The sequence below is a fragment of the Petaurus breviceps genome, unplaced genomic scaffold (assembly GCF_028583685.1).
Source record: "Petaurus breviceps papuanus isolate PSGF00001 unplaced genomic scaffold, PetGlider_PUasm1.0 37, whole genome shotgun sequence".
Classification (NCBI taxonomy): domain Eukaryota; kingdom Metazoa; phylum Chordata; class Mammalia; order Diprotodontia; family Petauridae; genus Petaurus; species Petaurus breviceps.
In genome coordinates this window covers 67209042-67231853 of record NW_027186296.1, presented here as the reverse complement: position 1 = coordinate 67231853, position 22812 = coordinate 67209042, and the positions used below count along the sequence as shown (strand labels likewise).

Genomic DNA, 22812 nt, shown 5'->3' with positions numbered 1-22812 from the left:
GTACATTTCATTGCTGCATCTTATATGCCTTTTCACAGGTGGACCCCCATGCCTAGAATGTACTCCTTCCTTACCTCTGCTTCATAGAATTCCTACCTTCCTTCAAAACCCAATTCAGGTGTCTCCCCCACCCCCATAGTGGTCCTTTGATGGTTTCCCCCAATTGTTAGCTCTCCTTCCCTTTTGAAATTGCTTTCCCTGTATTACTTTGCATATATCTTCTACTTACTTGTATACATGTTGTATACATCAATAAAAAATAAACTACAAGGTAGTTTTTCTCTGTGTATCCTAGAACCTAACACAGTATCTTTCACAGAAGAGATACTTGATTTTTAGTTCAGTCGAACTGAGTAGATTTGATTTTATTGACATTATTCACCCCTTTCCCATCTGTAAAATAAATGATTCCCCAATTTAGAGATGACTAGGAAAAATAATAAATAGTCAAACTTGCTATTAAAGTGTTGTGCAAAATGTTTAAGTTAATGTATCTAAAAATGTAGCATCTATGATATCATTAGAAAGTATTCTAGAAAAGAGAGGAGGAAAAACATTTTGGTCTGTAAGTATAATCTCTTTTGAATTCTAAAGATAAAGCCTCTGGACAAGATATAGACCACTTGGATTTTAAGATTGTGGTGGAGCCAAAAGATTCTCCGTCTTTCACTGTCATCCTTGTGGCCTCCTCCCGACAAGAGAAAGCTGCCTGGACAAGTGACATTAGTCAGGTAAGAAGAAATCTGAAGAAAAAGTGAAACTTCCTCTGAAGGGCTCAAGGGTTTGGTTTGCTGAAGGTGGATAATATGGGACTTTCTCTATTTACCCTTTAGTTAATTGCAAAAAGTGAAAGAGCAAACATCTACCAGGACAGACAGAGATGGAAATATTGGCCAGCTTTGTGGATCTTGATGATAAGATAAGCTTCCCTATCCCCTATGTTTACATGAAAAACAATAAAGCAAAATAACTGAAGATATAAATGCAGAATAATATAGGCAAATTAGTCTGAGCAAGTTACTTCAAGTCTCAAAAAAATCTGTCACAAAACTCAAGAAATCCATAACATCAATTACCTAAAGTAGTGATTTAGCCTTGGAGGTAGCTAGGTGGCTTAGCAGATAGAGTACTGAGTCAGGAGTCAGGAAGACAGTGAGTTTAAATCAGGTCCCAGACACTTACTAGCTGTGTGATCTTAAGCAAGTCACTTAACCTCTGTTTGCTTTAATCCCCTAGAGAAGGAAATGGCAAACCACTTTAGTATCTTTGGAAGAAAACTCCATGAACAGGATTGGTTGTGCTTTGGTTGTCCTCGAGGTCAAGAAGAATTGGACATGCCTGAATTACTGAAGAACACCAAGGTTTTAGTTTTAGTCTTAAGAATTTATCAGATTAAAGTCCAATTTAGAAGACCTAGGACTTTTAGGTCATAAAAGTTGCTAATAAAAAGATTGCATCATTCAATAATCAGAATGAAGTAACATTTTCTAAATAGACTCAAAACCACACCCAATTAGAGCTAGAAGATATTAAGTGTGGAAGTTAAATCCAACAAGATGTGGAACAGGTGTAACAACTACCTGAAAAACCCTGCCAGACTTGGTTCACAAAAGGGTCAATTAACTTTGCTTAGTTCAGTACCACAACAGGTACTTCAAATCCTTAACAAATGTATGCTCTCAAGAGAGAGCAGGCAGAAGAGGATGAATTGATACAAATACACCACTACTGTAAAAAAAAAAAAAAAAGCATATGCCTTTTGGGTCAGTATCACTGATCAATCAAGAAACATAAACCCTACTATGTTCCAGGAAGCACATTGTTAGATTTGCTTAAGAAGATAAAGAGTTAATAATTATTTGCAGGATCACAAGTTCCTGAAAGGCTAGAGGAAAAAAATGAATGACTATGTTAAGCAAGAGAGGCTATTATTAAAGCCTTCTATTCAAATTTGTACCTGGCTGCCTGCCTGGCTGCCTACCTGCCATTAAGTGTTACAGACATCTGGTGGAATTTATGCAGTTAGTGTTAATATAGATTATGACACCCTTGTAGAAGCATAGCAACGTGTTTAAAAGAAGCCAAATTCCCACAGAGAAAAAACAGAGTTCAGGACCAGAAGTTCATGTGGTTGCCAGTTCTGTGCTTATAGTGCCTTACTTACATACCAAAATTGCTTAAGCAAATAAATGTGTCTTAAAATTAATTCTCAATTTGCTCTTTAGGGACTAATCTTGGGAGTTGGGGACAGATTAAGCAAGATAAGAAGGGATGTTGGGAAGAGAGTCAGTTGGGGTATTTGTCTAGGCTATAGTCATAATATTCTTTTATAAAATGCTAAATATCTACATCTATATAGATATTTAGACATATAGACAAATTTATATATGTATATATGTGTACATATATACGAAATATGACACATATGTAGCTTTATAGACAATATATTCAACCTCTTCATGTAAAATGCAAGCTCCTTGAGGACAAGGAGGTCTTTTGGTTTGTTTTTCCATCCCCAGAACCTAGCACAGTGCTGTGCATATAGTAGATATGTAATTCATGTTTATTGAATTTAAGTTTTAGTTACTGCAAATTTAGCTGGGAATTCCGTGGATTGTCAGGCCCACAAGTATTCAAGCAATAAGCAGTAGCAATTGACTTTACAGTGATCCTCTCAGAGTAACCAAAACCTACCTTTCCCATTTGACCACCTGATTTTAAGTACCTAACTTCTAAATTCTAGCTATCAACCCTTTTCTTCAATCATATGCAAGTGAGAGCTAAGGGGTCAAAGTTACATTGCACTGGTAAAATGGAGCTTAGAAATGTGAGCAAATATGCACGTTTGTCTAAATCTCTGTGTGTCCATTTTGCAGTGGAGCCAAGAACATCAGGTATTTATAACAAAGCATACCTGGTCAATGTTACTGAACCTCCTCCTTGTAGTCCCTGAGCCTGACTCTCTGCCTGTAGGTTTATTTCCTTAGGAAGCTATAGATTCATCCTTAGTAATTTGTTAGACCTCTTAATTCAGATCATTAGACACTAAGGAGTCTGAAATCAGAGAATTTAGTCCCATGAAAGGAAAAAAAAACTTTCTTCCAGGATAGAAATGCAAATGTGACTCAAAAGAAATAGTATTATTCCTAGGACTTATTTTAATCTTATCTATGTTATTGATTTTAAATATTGATACTTTGATGAATCCCTTATCCTATTCTTTTGAGTGTACTCCCTCTACCAATACAGATTAGAACTCATTTACAGCTCTAACATATTCATATTACTCCTAGAAAACAAAGTCTACAGAGCACAGTTCTTAATGACCGCCTAAAAGCCATCTAGAAGGCCAAGCATCCCATTCAGCCTCATTCTTATATAACACTTAGTTACATGGACTAACACATTAAAACCTGGGTGAATAGGCATTTCCCCTTCACCTCAGTTCTACATTTTCCAAGCAACTCCCTCAAGGTCCATGTCTTCTGGCAAGTCAGACCAGGCCTTGGGCTCATCCGACTACAAGAGTTCATCTTCTCTAGGTCTTTCTAATTCCAGGTCTACTACTCTATCCACTGTACCACTTAGCTGCCTAATATTGTTACTAATAATATTTTACTACTACTAATAATAGCATTAATATAATGCTTTAAGATTTGCAAAGAGTTTTATGTATGCTATTTCATTTAAGCATTCTCTTTCCCCTGGCCCAGTATCCATAAGGTATAATAAAAAGAGCATTGAATATGGAGTCAGAAGGCCTGGATTTGCATATTGGCTCTTAGATACTATGTGTACTTGAGCAATATATCTACTCTTTCTAAGCCTGTTTCCTCATTGGTAAAATAAAGGTAAAATAAATTCTGATGCTGCATAAGGCCCCTTCCATCTCTAAATCTCACGTGCCTGGGAACGTTTGGTCCAGACAAGCTCTCAGTCTGGACTTATCCCTTATCAGTCCAAGGCTGTTCTGGATACAAATAGTACCCAGGATGTCATTACAATATGTCATCTCTCCCAAATTACCAAGCACATTGAGTTACAGCCAAGTTGACCAATATGTTTCTCCATCGACTAGCTTAATAATCATTTCAAACCACTGTCCAATCAATTCAATTGTCATATACCCAGACAAATCAAATTGATAGCCAATCAATGGTGATTGACCATATTGGCCAAATCCATTCTATTATTTAATGTCCATTGGGTTCTAAGTCTGCTGTGAGAAATACACACGCACACACATGTATATGTGTGTGTGTATGTATCTCTCTCTGATGGAAGAAGATTAAAATAAATATACCAGACCCTACCAGTGAATAAATGATGGCCAAGTAGCAAGTTGGGTACCCTCAGGGAAATATTTACTCTTACTGGCTGCTAACTACTGTTTCAACAGCAAAAAAAAAAAAAATACCTTTAAAAGTTTAGGAAAATTGTCTGACCTGTGTCCCTTGAGGCTGCTGGGGTCAGGCCGGAGACTTTCATCTATGCAGGGAATTTGCCACTTCCTGCATCTGCCTCATAGCCATCCTCCTCAGGTGCTTTAGTATCCTAAGCTTTCCATCTACTGCTCATTGAAGTATTTTTCCTGAGGAAAGACTGCTTGAGGCCAGGCTAGGCATCTTCCATCTGTCCCAAAGTAACCGCTTCTATCTGTACCAGCACAAGACATCTTCCACCTCCTGCTGCCAGCCCATTATCCCAATCAGGATGCAGAGAATCTATGATTTTAAGCACTGAGCCCTTAAAACCTAGTTAAGTAAATACTGTTTCTCATTTACTCATGAGCAAGTAAGCACCAAGGTGAGATAGGTGCAGAGCTGAGGAGATCCTAAGATACTGAATTCCCAGTTCGGGGTTCCTTCCACTAGACCAGGCTGATTCTCTCTTGATTATTCTTGTCACTCATTCAAATTTTGGAGCTAGGTAAGGAACCTTATTTAAGGAACCTTGTAAAGGCTAAAATATTAACCTTGTAAGGCTATAGCATCTTTCTTAACCATTAGAGTACTTGAAAAATCATTGATTCTGTGGTCAACTCTTTCCTTTAAAACACTGTTTAAAATAAGTCAACAGATAAGGCTTATAAATCTTCCATATAGACTTTTTTGCCATACCTTTGATTCACACTTTGCCTATATTTGTTAAATTGTGGCTAATATAAACAAAAGTTAATTTCACCCATTCCAATAACTAAAATCTTCTGAATTATTACTAGTATTTCTCCTCATTGCCCTTTCTTCCATAGTTTAAAATAACCAATATTTGTATACTTTTATTCTTTTCATTCCTTTGACTTTTCTCTGATCAATTCTCCTTCATACTTCCCACAACATTCCAAACCTTTTCTTCTCTGCTCAGACCAATTTCCCCTCTCCCACCAATCCAGAGCTTCTTCACTTTTTCTGTGTCATGTATCCCTTTGGCAATATAGTGAAGCATATAGGCCCCAACATACTTATTATTGCTGACATTCATTATTGAAGGAAATATTAAATTTAAGTTAAAAACCAGTGGGAAAAAAATGTGATTTCTCAAACAACATTTCCAAAAGATAATTCATTGTGTCTGCCCCTAAACATACCTTTCTTCCTGACTTCTCTATTTATGTCAAGAATCTCACTATCCTTCAAGTTACTACTCCAGTTTGCAAATTTGGAGTCATTCTCAACTCTTCTCTCTGACTCATCCTCTGCATTCAGTCAGATGCCTCTCATCACTTCTTGCATGAATATTACAAAAGCCTCCTAACTGATTTCCATGATTCCATCCTGTCCTTTTCCAATCCAAATAGCTACCAAATTGATATTCCTAAAGCATAGGTCTGTTCATGTCATTCCTCTGCCCAAGATACTTTAATGTCTCCCTTTCACCTCTAAGATAAAATATAAACTCCTCCATTTGGCAGCTCTTCAATCTGGCTTCTTATTTCCTCAACAGAGTGATTTCACATTATTCCTCTCATGTCACTGTGTTTCAATCAAACTGGCCAATTTGCTTTTCCCTTGTATACATACAGCATTCCAGCTCCCAAGATGCCAAGATGTACCCTGGGCCTATAATGTACCTATTCTTCACCTCTACTTCTTAGAATTCCTCCATCCCTTCAAAACTCCCTACAGTATCATCTACTGAACAAAATTCTTCCTGTTACCCACAGTAGTTTGTATCTTCACCCCCTTCCTCTAAATTGCATTGCATTTACTGTATATTTGTACATGTGTTGTTTCCCCTTGGTACAAGGTAAGTTCCTTGGGGACAGGTGGCTTCTTTTTTTTTTCTTTATGTCCCCATTACCTAGCAAGGTGCCTTTAACATAATAAATGTTTAATAAATACTTGTTGAACTTAATCATTTAGTTAGATATGTGACACTTTATTCTCTGTTTCTAGTGTGTAGATAACATTAGATGCAATGGTCTCATGATGAATGCATTTGAAGAAAACTCCAAAGTCACTGTTCCTCAAATGATCAAGTAAGTGATTTTTTTATTACCAGAATTTTCTGAGACAACATTTAAGAAAGTGGTTGAGAATCTAATGATATTCACAGAGAACTAAACCATTCATTAGTACATGGGTGGGTCTTAGGGAGCTCAAAATTTCCATTGGGTCTCAATAGCTATACTTCACTTCAGTTCATCATAATTAAACACACAGGGATTTTAGTTAGAAGATTTTCTATCTCTCCATTTGCTGAAGATGTGATAACTTCTGAAGACATGGTTATTTGAAATGTAAGCTATATTTTCCTGTACCCAAAAGAAACCATGTAGGAAACCTATAGGAAGTTAAAGAATAATAAACAATTAATTAATAACAGTGCCTATACAGTGCCAAATGTCCATAGGAAAAGCTGAAAAACTTGGTGAAATGTACCACTTTTCCCAAATACTCTGATTTTATCATTGAGAAAAGAAAACTGCAAAAATCTCCCTGTGGTCCTAATTCTTCCAACCATGTCTTAGGCATGTGGGCCTCTGTAGCAGCAAGCACCCCAGCGTCCCAGGGTGGCTGCTCACACAGGTTCTTGGATCTGCTTTGTTAAAGGAAAGCAACTCAAAATGGGTTAACAAGCTTACTTTAATCAGTCAGACATATATCGTTTACCTTATTCAGGGGAAAAAGGTCAGCACCCCAACTTCAAAATATACAGACAGAATTATCAAGACAGAAACAGATCAAGTAGACAGATTTCCAAACTGTCCAACCATTACATCCATACCCAGTCAACATCTGGGTTTCCACATCTGGGTTTTTCAAAGCCGGGGGACTCTCAACAACGGCTTCCCAGAATTCAGATCAAATCACAGAATACTTCTCAAAGTGAGTCCCAAAACAAAGCTACACATCAGGGCTTATATAGCCTTCTCCTGGCTCAGAGAATGTAACAACCTTTTGGACCCACTGGCCAATCAAAAAGTATCAACTGAAAAACAAGCCTCCCACCCCAGTCTCCAGGTACACTTTAGCCTAGGGGCAGGGAAGATCTTTAAATTTGCATTTCCATTACAGCCTCCTTACATACTTCTCATTCTCTGTAATAACCCTCTACATCCACATATGTTCTTTGGCCACCCATGACAAGCAAGAAACATAAAAGAGGCACCAGGGACCCACTCAAGGAACAAGGTCGCTGGCTGTTGCTCCTGTCTTGAATTAATTAACCTGGATTCTTGACCTCAGTTTTCCTTGACTTTTTGATGATTTTTTTTCTGCCTTGAGAATCTTCTGCCTCTCAGAATTTCTGATTTGTTCCTGACCAAATTTGCTACTCATTTATTGATCAGTCTGGTTCCCAGATTGGGGATTTGCTTTTTATCCCCAGCCCATTAATCTCAGGACCTGCTACTTGTCCAGGTTATTTTTAGACTTGTCACCCATATGAATAGCTATAACCTGCTGTTTTCCATACTAAACTAGTTCTTTTGCTTTTTAAATGGATCATCTGGCATCACATAGAAATAAACTTTGCTGAACCAAGTGTGGATAAAAATGAATATGGCCCCCTCCCTACCTTCCAATCTGAGGAAAGATCAGCACTAAATGCCAAGTGAAGGCTCAAATCAGCTTATATTTTTAATCAATTAAGTCCTTCATATATTCTATTATTTGGGTATCTAAAGTCTATACAATGAACTTCTTTCTAGGCAAGATACATTATAATATAGTCCTTCTAAAGTCTTATATAGCTCCAATACAAGACGCATATTATAGCAAATTCTATACACTGGTGGTTTGCATTCTAGTAAGGTTCCAGATCACGTGAGTGTACGCATCTGGCCAAACATAGTTCTACAGATTAACCCAATACAATGGACTAAAGACCTAAGAAAACTATAGCTATTAGAAAATATTTTTAACAACAAAAAATCTATCACTGCCTCACTAAAATTTATTTTTTCTACTACTGCTTATTATCTTCAAAATAATATGGCTAAGGTTCCACTAACAATGAACACTAATAAGGTCAGCTAATAAATTTATGAACTTGTGAGGGTTTTTTTTTTAACTTTCTATAAGACTGGCCTAGAGATTTCTTCAGCTATGTAAGAAGGCGCAGCTTTTGGGACATGTTGAATCATTGTACTAGATAGTTAAGACATTGGACTAAGTGATTTCTAAATCCAACTCAGATAACTGGCTCTTCACAAATGTTAATTTAGCTCTAAAATGGTGGCTGACCTTTCATGAAAGCAGCCATCAGAAATAAAAATATGCTTTAGTCAACTATTAGTGATATCTGATTCATAATTTGATAGTAACATAGTAATTGCTAATGGAATCTACTAATTTTTTATAATTATTACATGGTCTAGTGGGTCTAATGGCAGCATGAATAGCAAGATGTCCAATGAATCAAAGAGATACAAATTATCCATGAAAGAAAACAAGAAGACCTAAAGTTGTGATTCTAATTAGAAGACAAAAATGACCACATAATGCTATAAAATAGAGGAGAGAGTTGATCAGTGAGCCCTTGATTAATTTGATGGTTCCCAATCAACTTGATAGGAAACCAATACACACTAAAGGTATGGACCTTTATCTAGAGGCATCTTAAAAACACTGCCAATGACTAGAGTATTCAGAATTGCCTCTCCTTTGTACAATAGGTTGGAGTTCAGGAATTACGCCCTTGAATTCCCATCTAGGACTATGTAGAGGCACACATCTTTCACTGTCATCTGATTCTACCACAAATCAACATCATCTGCTTCTGGTAAATCCTCCACCCTTCCACACCCACTCCAGATTTAATACTCAATCTGTGTCCCACTCTGGAATCCTACAGGATAGAGAGAGAAAAAAATAAAATAAAATTTTTAATGCAACCAGTTCTTCCCACAAGAGTCTGCCCCTGCTTATTCTCATTCACCAACATCTTAGAAGCATCTCCAGTCAATGGGGACCAATCAGAGAAGTTCCCCCTGACCTCCCAGCAAGATGCCAGTGCTCATGCCTATGTCCTTTCATATGGCACATCACTTTTGATGTGCCCTTCATATGCTTTCAGACAAGATCTATGTTTATAAACTCAAAGTTGATCAAGAATTCTCTTGATCAAATACCCTTATACTTGTAAAAGAAGAAAGCAGATGCATCAGCTAAAGAGCAACATGTCTTTGAATTTGCACTGGGAATTGAGGTACAGTGCCATAAGCCTCGGGCCTCATTAGCCATTACACTAGAGTCTCCCTAAAAAATAAAGACACCCCAATACCTAACTCATGGGACTTCAAAGAGATGCTAATTCTAGCTTCATTCCACAGAGGGTCCCTTATTCCTCTCTCTTCTACCCAAATCCTGCTCTGGAGCTTAGAGGAGGGGAAGGGAAGAGAAGTTTGAACCACAAGATCTCCCACAGAGATCTGAAATAGCCCAAATCATACCTGAAAGAAAATTCCAATGCCTAGTCTCAGTCCTTAGGAAAAGTGAAAGATCCATAAAATCATAACATGTTAGATAGTGTTCATGGGAATTTCAGAGATCATCTAGTTTTGGAGTTGTTTTTTTGACCTAGGGTCCATGGACCACCAAGGGGTCCCTGTATAGATGTCAGGTGGTTGGCAAACTTGAATGGGAAAAAATTACATTTTTGTCTTGTTTTCTAAGTGAAATTTAGCATTTCCTTCAATTATGAATGTAAGTAATAAACATAAAACTGGAGGAGAGATCCATAAGCTTCAACAGACTGCCATAGGGGAGTGTGACCTTCAAAAATGTTTAAAGACCTCTGATCTGGTCCAACCCCACCATATTATAGAGGAGCAAAATCAGGTCTAGAGAAATGAAGTGATCTGCCCAAGGTCACAGAAGCAGAACTACAACCCATGTCTCCTGACTCCCATTCCAGCACACAGAAGTCTAGGGAAGGAGAAATCTCTGAATTTCGATGTTTTAAGTACTTCTCATAGTCTTTTTGAAACAAAAGTAAATCTCCTATTCTTGAACATCAAAGACTTGGAAAGAAGTACACAGAGTCTGCATCACTAAGTTATAAAATAGTTAATAGGACTAAGGAGAGATATACAAATACTCATTTGTAATTATGAATTTCTTGCATAATCATCATCTAACCTTACAAATTTCCAAACTCCACATTAAGATCAACATTAAGTAGTGCAATAAAATCTTTGGGCTTGATTCCAGGATTTGGGAAGAGACATTTCAAACCAATTTTGCCCCCCTGAATGGCTGTGTCATCCCAAGAGTCCTACCCCTTCCCTGAGCTCCAGTTTCTTCCTTATGTAGAAAAGAAGGGGGAGGATCAGGAAAAAGGAGGAGATTAAGTGTACTAGGTACTCTGTAAAGGCCCTTTCTGTTTTACACTCTATGTGCTGAGAGTTAGTGAGGTCTAATGGATAGAGAGTTGACCTCATAGTTAGGAAAACCTGGCTTCTATCTTGTCTCTGCTACATACTAACTGCATGACTGCAGGCATTTAAATCTCTACAGGACCCAGGCAACTAAGACCTATAATCTGCCCAGAAGGTGCTAACTTGAATTGGTAAAGGAAGTTCCTCACCACAAGCTTCTTACCCTAATAAAAATTATAGACAACTTTTTTTTTTAAAGGGGGGAGGGGGGCGCGTGTAATTGCTATATTTGACCTCTGGGAATCTTGCAACTTGCAACCTATTCTTCTCACACTCTAACCCTCACATCAGCCTAATTCAGACAAGAAATATGGCAGAGAGGACTTTCTTGGTAATTTTGTTACCTTTTTCCATCCGTGGGCATTATTTCTTAATTTGTGAGACCTCAAGATTCCAGTTTCTCTCCACAGGGGTCCCTTACTCCCCTCTCTTCTTCCCAAACCCTGCCCTGGGAATGGGAGGAGGGGGAGGAGAGGGACACCAGTCTTGTATTTTGTTAATGAGAGTATAATGTCCATTCAGGCTGCAATCTACCTTGGTCAGACTTGTGACATCCAGACTATAGTGTTCTCTTGTAAGCACTACAATTTAAGAAAGATATTGCCACAAATTACAGTGTCAGGAGTGGTTAAAAAACTGGTGATGATAAGACTAGTGAAGAGAAAATGTATTTTCTAATCTAAGGCACAAACACACACATATTTTTCGACCCTCAGAACAGCCACCCTAGGTTAAGGGTATTCATTGTCTCTTAATGCTTAGTGAGAACATGATCACTGTCTTTTGAGTGTTTCATTCATTTAGCAAGTATTTTCTTTTATTGGCCAAACTCCGTGCTAAGTGCTGGGAATAAAAAGACAAAGAAAAACAGTTTCTGCCCTCAACTTGAACAAAAACAAGTAAATACAAAATTTAAGGATAGAGATTATATATGTGTATTATCATATATGCATATGTATTTATGGGGCAGCTAAACAGCTTGGTGGAGAGAGCGCTGAACCCAGAATCAGGAAAACCTGAGTTCAAATCCAGCCTCAGACATACTAGCTATGTGACCTTGGGCAAATCACTTAACCTCTGTTTGCCCAAAAGGCAACTAGGTGTCTCAGTAGATGGAACACTGGGCCAAAAGTCAGGAAGACCTGAATTCAGATCCAGTCTCAGACACTTGCTAGTTATATGACCCTGGATGAGTCATTTACCTCCATTTACCTTAAGCCACTGGAGAAGGAAATGGTAAACCACTGCAGCATTTTTGCCAAGAAAATCCCATAGACTATATGGTCCAAGGAGTCACAAAGAGTTAGACATGATTAAGCACCTAACACAACAATACATATACATATACATGAATGTATTTATACATATGTAAGTGTATACATTTATATCTTGGAGTATATAACTCCCATACCTAGGAGTTTCATAGGTATATAGATAGATAAATAGATGTGTATAAATAGATATATATACATGTACATATATTCATAGATGTATATTATGAAACTCCCAGGTAAAGAAATTCTCTCTAATGAGGGCAGGCACCTTCTCTGCAACTTATCTTCTTGGACGGTTGCCTAGGATATAGAGAGATTAAGTGAATTTCCCAGCCAGTATGTATCAGAAGAGGAATTTGAACTCAGTTCTTTCTAGCTCCAAGGCCAGCTTTCTATTTACTGTACCATACTCTCTACAAAATATAAGCTAAATAAGTACAAAGTTATTTGAAAGATTACTATACAGAAAAGGGAATAAGCTTGTTCTGAGTTGACCAGATGGCAGAATAAGAACCACTGATAGACAAATACCCAGAAAAGAGATTCCAGGATTGAGCAGGAGATAGAGGATGACCTCTCAAGCCCTTCCCAACTCTAATATTCTATAACCCCTTGACAGTTCAGTGTTTCTGGGGCTGATAGTTACAGCAGAACTTCTATACAGAATTTGTCTTGACAGAACCAGAGTTCTGCCACTTATGGGACTACCAAATGAGAAAAGTTTTTTCATACTATAAGCTTGAACATTCCCATACAACCAGAACAGAAAGGGAATAAGTGAAATAAAGTGAAATAAAGCACCAAAAGAAAAGCTGTCTCCCATATAAGCCCAAACTGATCTATTCACTGTCCCTCAAACATACCTGTTCTTACTTCCATTCTTGTGTTTATATGATCCCACTGAGACAGAATATCCTCCATTTTTCTTGGCTTAACCAGATCCTATAAAGCTAGGAGTCACCTCCTGAATATAAATTCTTATAACTGCTCTAGACCTATATTCTTCATTGAATCATAAAGCCACAGACTATTCAAGTTGGCAGATCTTTGGAGATCGTTTAGTCCCACTCCATCATTTTATAGATACGGAAAATCACCCAAGGTCACACAAGTGACACAGTAGCAGGACAGGAACTGGAAACCAAGTCTTTGATTTCCCAGATCAATGGTCTTTTTACTATATTATTCTGCATAGAGCTAGTTCTGCAGCAGCTGTATTAAAATGTGATCAGTACGGAAATAAAATTTTTAACTAGAATAAACTTTTTCATATAACTGTATTTAACATTTCCTGCCTCATCTTGTCTGCCTTGTCTTCTCATAACTGCCATGTTATCTTTTCATATGTATACATCTTGTCTCCCCAGTTAAGGTGAGGGCAAGGTCTAGGTCTTATGTTTTCCGTATCCCTCACTGAACCCAGTACATCCTTGGTATTTAATATATTTGATAAAAATAAATAACAAAACCAACATAGCCATTAGTAGCTCTCCAAAAGAATGAGAGGTGTTCCATATAGCTTCCTTGAAGTGAGCCACTCACCTACTTTTACTGAGTAAATTTTTCAAATGAGGAAAAATAAATTCTAATTTATTTCCTTTTACCACATGTACCACTTAAGGGAGAAACAGCTAGGGTGAAAGAAAAAGTGAGTGGGCTACTTTGTGTTTAGTGTTTTGCTCTTTTACAAGATTAATTTATAATTCACAGGAAACCCTGACTCATGAGACTCTTCCCTTTATTACTTCATCTTTCTAAAACTGCCCATGTTATCTAAGTGATGCTTAAGGTCACGTTTTCCTTCTATCTTTCCCAACAGGTCAGATGCCTCCCTGTATTGTGATGATGTTGACATTCGATTCAGCAAAACCATGAACTCCTGTAAAGTCCTGCAGATCCGTTATGCCAGTGTAGGGCGACTTCTGGAAAGGCTCACAGACCTAAGGTTCCTGAGCATAGATTTCCTCAACACATTCTTGCATTCCTACCGGGTATTCACAACAGCTGTGGTGGTTCTGGACAAGCTCATCACGATTTATAAGAAACCTATCAGTGCAATACCTGCAAGGTAAGGCTAGAGAGGTCAATGCTTATACCACTGGAATTATCACCATTGTTACCAGCTACTAGGACCCAAACATATCCCTTACTTCTGAATCTGGATGCTGAGTATATACTAATCTCTTTCATTAGTGGTTTCATTTCTGTTTTGATTCATGGGTCACCCTGTCAGTTTTAATGCCAGTAGATTCATTGGGCTGTATATTAATTATCAAAAAAAGTCAAGAGGTTCACTAGCATTAATACATAATTTTAAAAATCAGTCATCACCAAAAGATGAATGAAACACTTTTTCCTCTGTGATCATAGGATTGTAGGTTTAGGGTTGAAAGTTCACTTAGAGACTATGTAGTCTAAACCCTTCATTCTACAGGTAGTATGTAGCAAAGAAGGATTTAAACCCAAGTCTTCTGAATTCAAATCCAGTGGATCAACTTTTTAGAGCCAAATTAATAATTTTTATGAGGACGCAGAATTCTTCTCATAGATCATAGACTCTCAGAGTAAGAAGGGGAAATAGCATCACTGATCTAGAGCAAGAACGGACCTCAAAGGTCATATGGTCCAACCTCCTCATTTTACAGATGAAGTACTCGAGATCCAGGGAAATTAAATTACTTGCCCAAGCTCACACAAGAAATAAGTGTCAGAGGCAGGATTTGAACCCAAGTCAGGGAACCTGGGTTTTCCTCCAATGTTTTCCACTGTACCATATTACTCACAGATGTAATCATTCCCAATAATTGGTCCTTTTAGAGCTAATGAAGAAACCAGTAGTCTAGCTTTTGTTTGCTTGGGTTTTCATTAACCTGCAAACATTTCTATTATGGGTTTCAGCAGTGCCAATCAATCAAAAAATAAGCATTTATTAAGCACCTACCATGTGGCAGGCACTGTGGCCCACTGATCATGCAGCCAGCACACAATCAGAAAGTCAAGATCATAGTGATGTCAGACCCTATAATGGAACCCCTGATCACTCCACGTCCAATGTTCTTGGTACCAAACCAATGGGTAGAAACAAGATTGATTTAATCATGTCTTGTTCTAGAAATTACTTTTCTGATAAGTAAAAAAAAATAATTAAAACAAAATCTAAACTTGAGTAAATAAAAAATCTAGTAAAGAGCACAGATAAAGAAACATACCTCCTCCTTCATGAGAGAAAGGCCAGTGCCTAATAGGAAAGAATACTGTATACATTGTCAGAAGCTGTCACTATATCTGATTTTTTACCTAATTGGTTTTCTTTTTGTCACAAGGAAGGGTTCAATCTGGAAGGGCGGGGTAGAGTGAATTACCAATAGGGACTGGACCTGTGATTTCATAGGGAACTCTCAGGTAAGGAAATTCCTTCTACCAATTCAGGTCAGCCCATTCCCTGAAATTTATCATCTTATAGAGTTACCTAGAGCACTGAGAGATTAAGTGATTTGCCTAGGGTCATACCAACAGAATGAGACACAGGCATAACTTGGACTTAGGTCTTCCTGGCTTTGAGACTGACTCTCTATCCCCTGTGCCATGCTGCCTTTCATAGAGTGAAATAACCTTGACATAAAGATGAAAAAAAATCAATAAAACTTTTTTAAAAATTTCCTAAATCCATATTTTTTTAGGCCTTGGATTCTTTGGACTGGGTTCATCTATACAGCTATTCTAAATAAAATGTATATACTTATATACTAGCACTTTGCTAGAATACAAATGAATAGAGTGTAAAATTTAATATAAAATGAGTCCTTTATAAGGACCTACTGGAAGGACCATGCTAAAATTTAATTTTAGCTGGGCATGGTGTTACATACCTATAATACCTGCTGCTTTAAACCCACTGCTACTGGGGAGGCTGAGGCTGGCAGATCTCTTGAGCTTGGGAGTTGTAAGTTTCAGTGGGCTATGGCTAAGCTCACCAAGTGTCCATACTGGATTCAGTATTAATATAGTTAGTCTTTGGGAGTAGGAGGTGGAGCCACCATATTGCCTAAAGAGGAGTAAGTCTGCCAAAGTCAGAAACAGAGCAGGTCAAAGCTTCCAGGATCAGAGTGGTATCAAGTCAGTATACATTTCTAGCCTGGATAAAATAGGGACACCTAGTTTTAATGTTTTTTCATTTAAAAATTTATTGAGTATAATCTTAGCTAGAATGGAACTCTGTAGCACAGACTGACCTCAAAAACTGTTGCCATATTAAAATTGTGATGTCCAGGAACCTAGCCTAGAGTCACCTTTCCCAGCTATATAATGCCTTTTTAGCTGAGCTAGAACTTACTCATACAGAAGTAAAGAATTTGCTTATTGTACCCATAGGAAGTAAGAGAATGATAAAAAATACTCACAAAGAGGAAGAAAGATAGAAAATTATATGTCTGCCTCTATTTACCCCCATGATCATGCCTGTTATATATTCATACCCCCCCCACTATCACCTCTTCATGCACTATATAGTCAGTGCCCAGTTCTCTCTCTCTCTCTCTCTCTCTCTCTCTCTCCTTTCTAATGAATTATACCCAATGCAAAAAATAAAAAAAAATACTGACCTCAATACCTTTACTGAATCTGTGGTTGAATACCTTGGAAATAGTCATATCTCAAGTGAACCATGTTTTCAACATAAGATTTCACTTGACACAAGTTGTGTCAGACAAGGAGGAAAAGATTCTTAAGTGCTTTGTTTTACATGCTAGGTTGTACTTCCACAGGGCAGCTAATACATTATCTTGTTGAACCACATTCCATCTGACCAGTGTCATGAAACAAAATTCCAGCCGCCAAGCAAACCTTGACGAAGAAACTCTTCTTCCACCTCAACAGCCCCTAGAAACATCCTCATTGTATACCCTAAAAGGAAGGGAGGTACTCCTTACCTCAGTCTTCAAGAAAGCAGAAGCTGTTGGAATGACAACTACTAAGCCCAAAGTGGTCCTCAATCCCTCTTCTGCTGCATATTTACATTGCATGGCTCTGGGAGTATGGGCCATTCAGAAAACAAAGATGTGTAGGCTTTTAAACCTCTTCTCCTCCTTCCTATCCTCAAGTACCCCCCTCTCCACACAACCTCTTGGTCCCAGCCCAAAAGAAGACATGGGAGAGATGGGAAGGGGATACATGATAAGGATTGGAAGATATAGTCAACAGAGATGTAATGGGTGCATGGTCCATGTGCAGACTCCTATTGGTCAAAAAGAACAATTCGTTTGTTAGTTACAGCAATGTTCAAGATGACAACTTGTGAAGATAGTGATATCATGTGGAAGATGCTAGAGAGCTGCTTTCAGGTGTATTATTATAGTATGTAAGGAAAGTGAAGAGATTGGAGGAGGTATGGATATTCTTTAAGTGTTTCCAGACTGCTAAATACAATTTTGAAGTGGAATCTTTTTGATTGGCGGCAGGGGCTTTCAAAAACGCTTATGTGGTGCATATGCAGACTCCCATTGCATAGGTGAATTTGACCAGACAGTTCAGGCCAAACCTCATTGTGTACTATGGATACAAGGTCTGATCTCTCAATCCTTCAATGGTCAGCTTATCCAAAGGTAATCAGTATGTGGCAAAAATAGGCGATTCACACTACCAATACTAACACAAGATTAAACTGGTTGGACTAGAAAGCTGCTTTACTGGTTTGTAACAAGAAATAGAGTGTTAATAATTTGTAATGAAAATTATAGTACTGACTGACCAATATTTGCATTGGTCAATCAGTGCTTTCTATTCCAAGTACATAAACCTACTTTTGAACACAAAATGAGATCAGAAGATTGTTTACTAAATATTTCATTTTCTCAACTGTGAAATGAAGAGATTTGGCTAAACATTACTCAGCAAATACTTATGGAGTGTCTATTATGTATCAGGCACTATTAGGTTCTGGAAATAGTTACAAATTTAAATAATCCCAACTCTCAAGGAGCTTCCATTCTCTCAGGGAAACAACATGTACAAATATGAGCATACACAGAAGAAATACAAAGCAGTTAAACATAAGATAATTAGGGGAAGGGGGAGGGGATCAGGAAAAATTATATGTAGAAATATAGGGAGTCTACAAAACAGAGGTAAGGAGAAAGGCATGTGGGCAAACCAATCAGATGACACAGAGATGATTAAAAGAATGTTGAATAATGAGTAACACAAAGAAGGCCAGTATTACTAGATTAGAGGGAGTAGGAGAGATAAGAAAGATAGGTTGGGATAAGGTTTTAAAGGGCTTGACATTCCAGACAGAGGAGTTTACATTTATCCCAGAGGGCAATTGGAAACCACTAGAGCTTACTGAATAGAGAACATTTGGGCAGCTATATGGAGGATGAACTGGAGTGGGAAAAGATGACGCAAGGAGATCAATTAATAGACAGTTACAATAGTCTAGGGGAGAGATGATGAAGGCCTGAAGTAAGGTAGATGGTGGCTGTGTGAATAGACAGAAAAGAACATATATGAGAGATATTGTGACAATAGAAACATGATTTGATAACAGATTATATGTGAAGTGTGAGAGAAGAGTTGAGAATGACAGTGATATTGTGAGTGTGACTAGGAGGTTGGTGGTACTCTTTCTTTTTTTTGCTTTTTGGAGGGGTTAAGTGACTTGCCCAAGATCACATGGCTAAGAATTGTTAAGTGTCTGAGGTTGGATTTGAACTCAGGTCCTCCCGACTCCAGGGCCAGTACTGGATTCACTGTACCACCTCCCTGCCCTGATTGGTGGTACTCTTGACAGTAATATCAAAGAAAGGAAAATTTGAGGAGAAAGATAACAAATTCTGTTTTGGACCTGTGGGTTTGTGATGCCTATGGGACATCCAAGTCATGATATCCAAATGAAGTTGGTGATGCAAGATTCGAGTTCCTGAGGGCATGAGACTGGCTGTGTAGATCTGGGAATCATCTGAATAGAAGTGTTCATTAAACCTGTTGGAGTTTATGGGATCACTGAAAGAGAGATTACATAGAAAGGGGCCAGGGGTTATATAGAGAATAAAGACGTGCTTTGGTGTACAATCACAATGAATGGAGGTGATATGGATCATGAGCCAGTAAAGGAGACTTAATAAGAAGGGAAGCATTAGTTAGATATGAGGAGATCCAAGAAAGGGTCAGTGCTATGAAAAACCAGAAGAGAAAGAGTAATCTTGGAGGAGAAGATGGTCAGCAATGTCATGGGTCCCAATCTCTGAACTGCTCCAAATCTCAATTTCCTCATCTATAAATGATTATATTAATGCTCATACTAACTGCCTTGCAGAGTAAGGCACATGCTTTGTAAACTACAATAGGATATATGTATATGAGCTATTGGCAAGGAACATGTGGCTCTTGGGATTTGGCCAACACACACACACACAAAAAAAAAGAAAAATAGAATCTGGCATTCTTTTCAGCAGAAAGAGAATAAGTTTTTGTTTCCCAACAGGTCACTGGAGCTCCTATTTGCCAGCGGTCAAAACAACAAGCTTCTGTATGGTGAACCTCCTAAGTCCCCAAGAGCTAATCGAAAGTTCTCCTCCCCACCACCTCTGTCCATTACTAAGTCATCTTCACCAAGTAGAAGAAGAAAGCTTTCCTTAAACATCCCCATTATCACTGGAGGGAAGGCCTTGGATCTGGCTGCTTTAAGCTGCTCTTCGAATGGCTATGCAAGCATGTATTCTTCTATGTCACCCTTTAGTAAGACCACACTGGACATCAGCAAGTCATATGTATTCAGTAACTTTCCTAATAAGATACCTGATGAGGGTGAAAGTACTGCTGAAAAAATAGAAGACTCAAGTCCCAACAAACAAAGTAAGTTGATTTTTTTTTTTAAGGGACTAGGTCTCCCTCTCTCATCCAGGCTGGAAATGCAGGAGCTATTCACAGACCCAATCCTACTACTGTTTGACCTGTCTATTTCCTACCTGAGCTGGTTTGCCCATTCTTGAGAACCTGATGGGACTATCATATTAATTCTGAACATAGTGTAGATACCTGATTGGCACAGCCCAATGCAGATCAGAACTCCAGAGTTCAGGAGATTCAACAGTCTCAGCCTCCCTAGGGGTAAGGATTACAGACACATACCACCAGACAGAACTGTAAGTTGATATTCTTACACAAAAGGTCTTATAAGCAAAATCATAAACAAAACCATGATCTGAGCAGAGATCAAGAGCAGACAGATATAGTTGTGAATTTCAGAAGAAATACATAGAAATCATCTCAACAGTGGAATCTAGAAAAGTACAGGTCACTTGGACTTGACCAAAAGATTCAGTCAGTCCAATTTGCAATAGCCAGGCCACAAGTAGGAAGGACTGGTATTTGGAAGAATTCTACCATTCTCAGGGCAGTCTTAATGAGTCAAAGCTGACCTTAGAACAGCCAAATGTCCCAATCCAATTTTCCCTCATTCTTGTAGATTTAGTCAGTGTGTCATTTTGCTTCAAATCTATAAATTTCAACCACACTGGACTTCCCAAGCAAAATCATAAAGCTGACAAACAAAAACCAATTTGTGGGTGAAGAAGAAAGATGTAGGTGAGGGGCGTGGGTGAGGCAAAGAGCATGTATTATGTAAAGAATCAGGGGGAAGCCACCAACAGCAGTGGCACTGAGAACCATGAGTGACGAGGGAAAGCAGATGAATCATAGTACAGTGCTTTGCGGAGGCCAGAAGGCAGATCTACACCCACAGGGTTGGGATTATACAACATGACTAAATAAGGAATTGAAGGAAATTGACCACAAATAGGTATCCTCTGGGAAATAGGAAGCCAAACACATCACTATCCATCTGCAGTGTTCCCTGTTTTTCCCCACTATAGCTAAGTGGGTACATGATTTTAAATCAAAGTAAAAATAAGTTTTCCATAAATATCAACAGAGTTCACTGTCAGAGATTTGCCTAGGCACTGGGAGACTCCCAGAAACTAACCTGAAAGCCATTTAATGGCATCTCAGTTCTATGTTCTGTTTCAGAACACTCTTCTGCTTGCCCATATGACTTACTGCTCAAATTCAAGGACCACTACCCAGTTCAACTAAGAATAACTGGTACTTTATTATGCTATTACCCCCCCCAAACTGAGTCATAATACAAAGCATGACACAAATAATAATTAGTGAGAGAGAAAGAGAGAGAGAGAGAGAGAGAGAGAGAGAGAGAGAGAGATTTCTTGTCTAGAGAGTTAATAGGCATTCCCTTTTGTTTTTTATATCTGGGTCTATGATTCTAAGACAGACAGAGATTTTTAACCAAGGTACCAACTATTCACTTTATGTGATATTTCTTTTAAGGTAATGTCATTTGAAGAAATCATCCACTAGGTCAGGTCTATAACTAATTTTTTAAAAAAAATTAGAAATGAGGTAGGAAGAAAAATATATGGGCTAGGGTTACCATGAAAAATTAATTTAATTTGATTCAACAAATATTTATTAAGTTTCTGCTATGTGCAAAGCATTACACTGTGCTCCATGGATACAAGGACAAAATTGAACAGTGTCCTCAAGGAGCTTACATTCTACTGAAGAATAAATGAGGTTAATTAACTCCAGTCCATTTGCCTGTGGACTTGAAAAAAAAAAAAGACAGACCTAACAAAAGTCAGGCAATAGACTTTAAAAAAAAGATTAAAACATTATGAATCTCCTTTCTCTGTTATCTTTGTTCTCTTTTGTGGATAATCTTTCATTCATTCATTCGGTATTCCTATTAATGTCAAAAAAAAAAAAAACAACTCCTGAGTGGTTAAGAATGCAAATGACTAGGATGAAAAAATATTTGGGGGCCAAATTTGTCTTTCCCTTGAAAAAATAATCTATAATGATTTAGGAAATTCTATTAACTGTCTATGGTAGCATTCAATTCAGCATAAACCTACTATGTACAAGGTACTGGGGAATTCAAAGACACAAACCAAACTATTCCTGCCACCAAGGAGCTGGCATTCTACTAGGGGAAATATTCCATATACCAGACAAGTTTGTCATAAGACAGGCTGAGGAGTAAATGAAAGGTCCAGACAAAGTATTCTAGAAATATTTATGGGAGAGAACACTTTCAGCTCGGAAATCTGGGAGAGTTACACGTAGGAGGTAGCACCTGAGCTGAGCACCTTGAAAGAAGACAAGGATTCTGAAAGGCTGACATGAAGAGCAAGTGTATTCCAGGCATGGAAAAGGATCATATTATGCAAATTAACAGAGGCAAGTGACAGTCTGTTGAATTTAGGAAACATCTAGTGGTCTAGTTCTGATGAAAAGACAGGGAATGTTTGGATAGCAATGGAAACCCAGATTCTAAACATGGACTCCAAGAAAATCATCTGCCTTAGGGACAAATCAGAATTGAAGTTGAATAACAATGAAAGTTCCAAGAGCAGTACATTGTTTGCACTCATTGGCAGGGTTCTTATCTGCATCTGGCTGGATTCTTTTCTAGCACAGTAACTGATTTGTTTCATGTTTCTCAGGAAAGACTATTCTTGCCCCATAGGAGAGAGGGGGAGAGGGAAAGAGAGACAGGGAGAGAGAGACAGAGAGACTGAGACAGAGAGAGAGAGAGAGAGAGAGAGAGAGAGAGAGAGAGAGAGAGAGAGAGAGAGAGAG

The 22812-nt window shown here is 38.1% G+C and overlaps 1 protein-coding gene and 1 long non-coding RNA gene across 2 annotated transcripts in view; one reads left to right on the top strand and one right to left on the bottom strand.

The window, feature by feature from the left end:
* LOC138169312 (uncharacterized) overlaps positions 1 to 17079 on the bottom strand; it is a 62060-nt gene extending 44981 nt beyond the window's left edge. The window contains exon 1 of the long non-coding RNA XR_011170323.1: positions 16758 to 17079. This is a non-coding gene — a long non-coding RNA (uncharacterized lncRNA). The remainder of the gene's footprint in view (positions 1 to 16757) is intronic.
* Positions 1 to 22812, top strand: part of RASGRF1 (Ras protein specific guanine nucleotide releasing factor 1) — a 220297-nt gene that overhangs the window by 146035 nt on the left and 51450 nt on the right. The window contains exons 12-15 of the mRNA XM_069098666.1: positions 595 to 731; positions 6396 to 6478; positions 13976 to 14224; positions 19637 to 20007. Coding sequence (XP_068954767.1) covers positions 595 to 731; positions 6396 to 6478; positions 13976 to 14224; positions 19637 to 20007 — 840 coding nt within the window. The remainder of the gene's footprint in view (positions 1 to 594; positions 732 to 6395; positions 6479 to 13975; positions 14225 to 19636; positions 20008 to 22812) is intronic.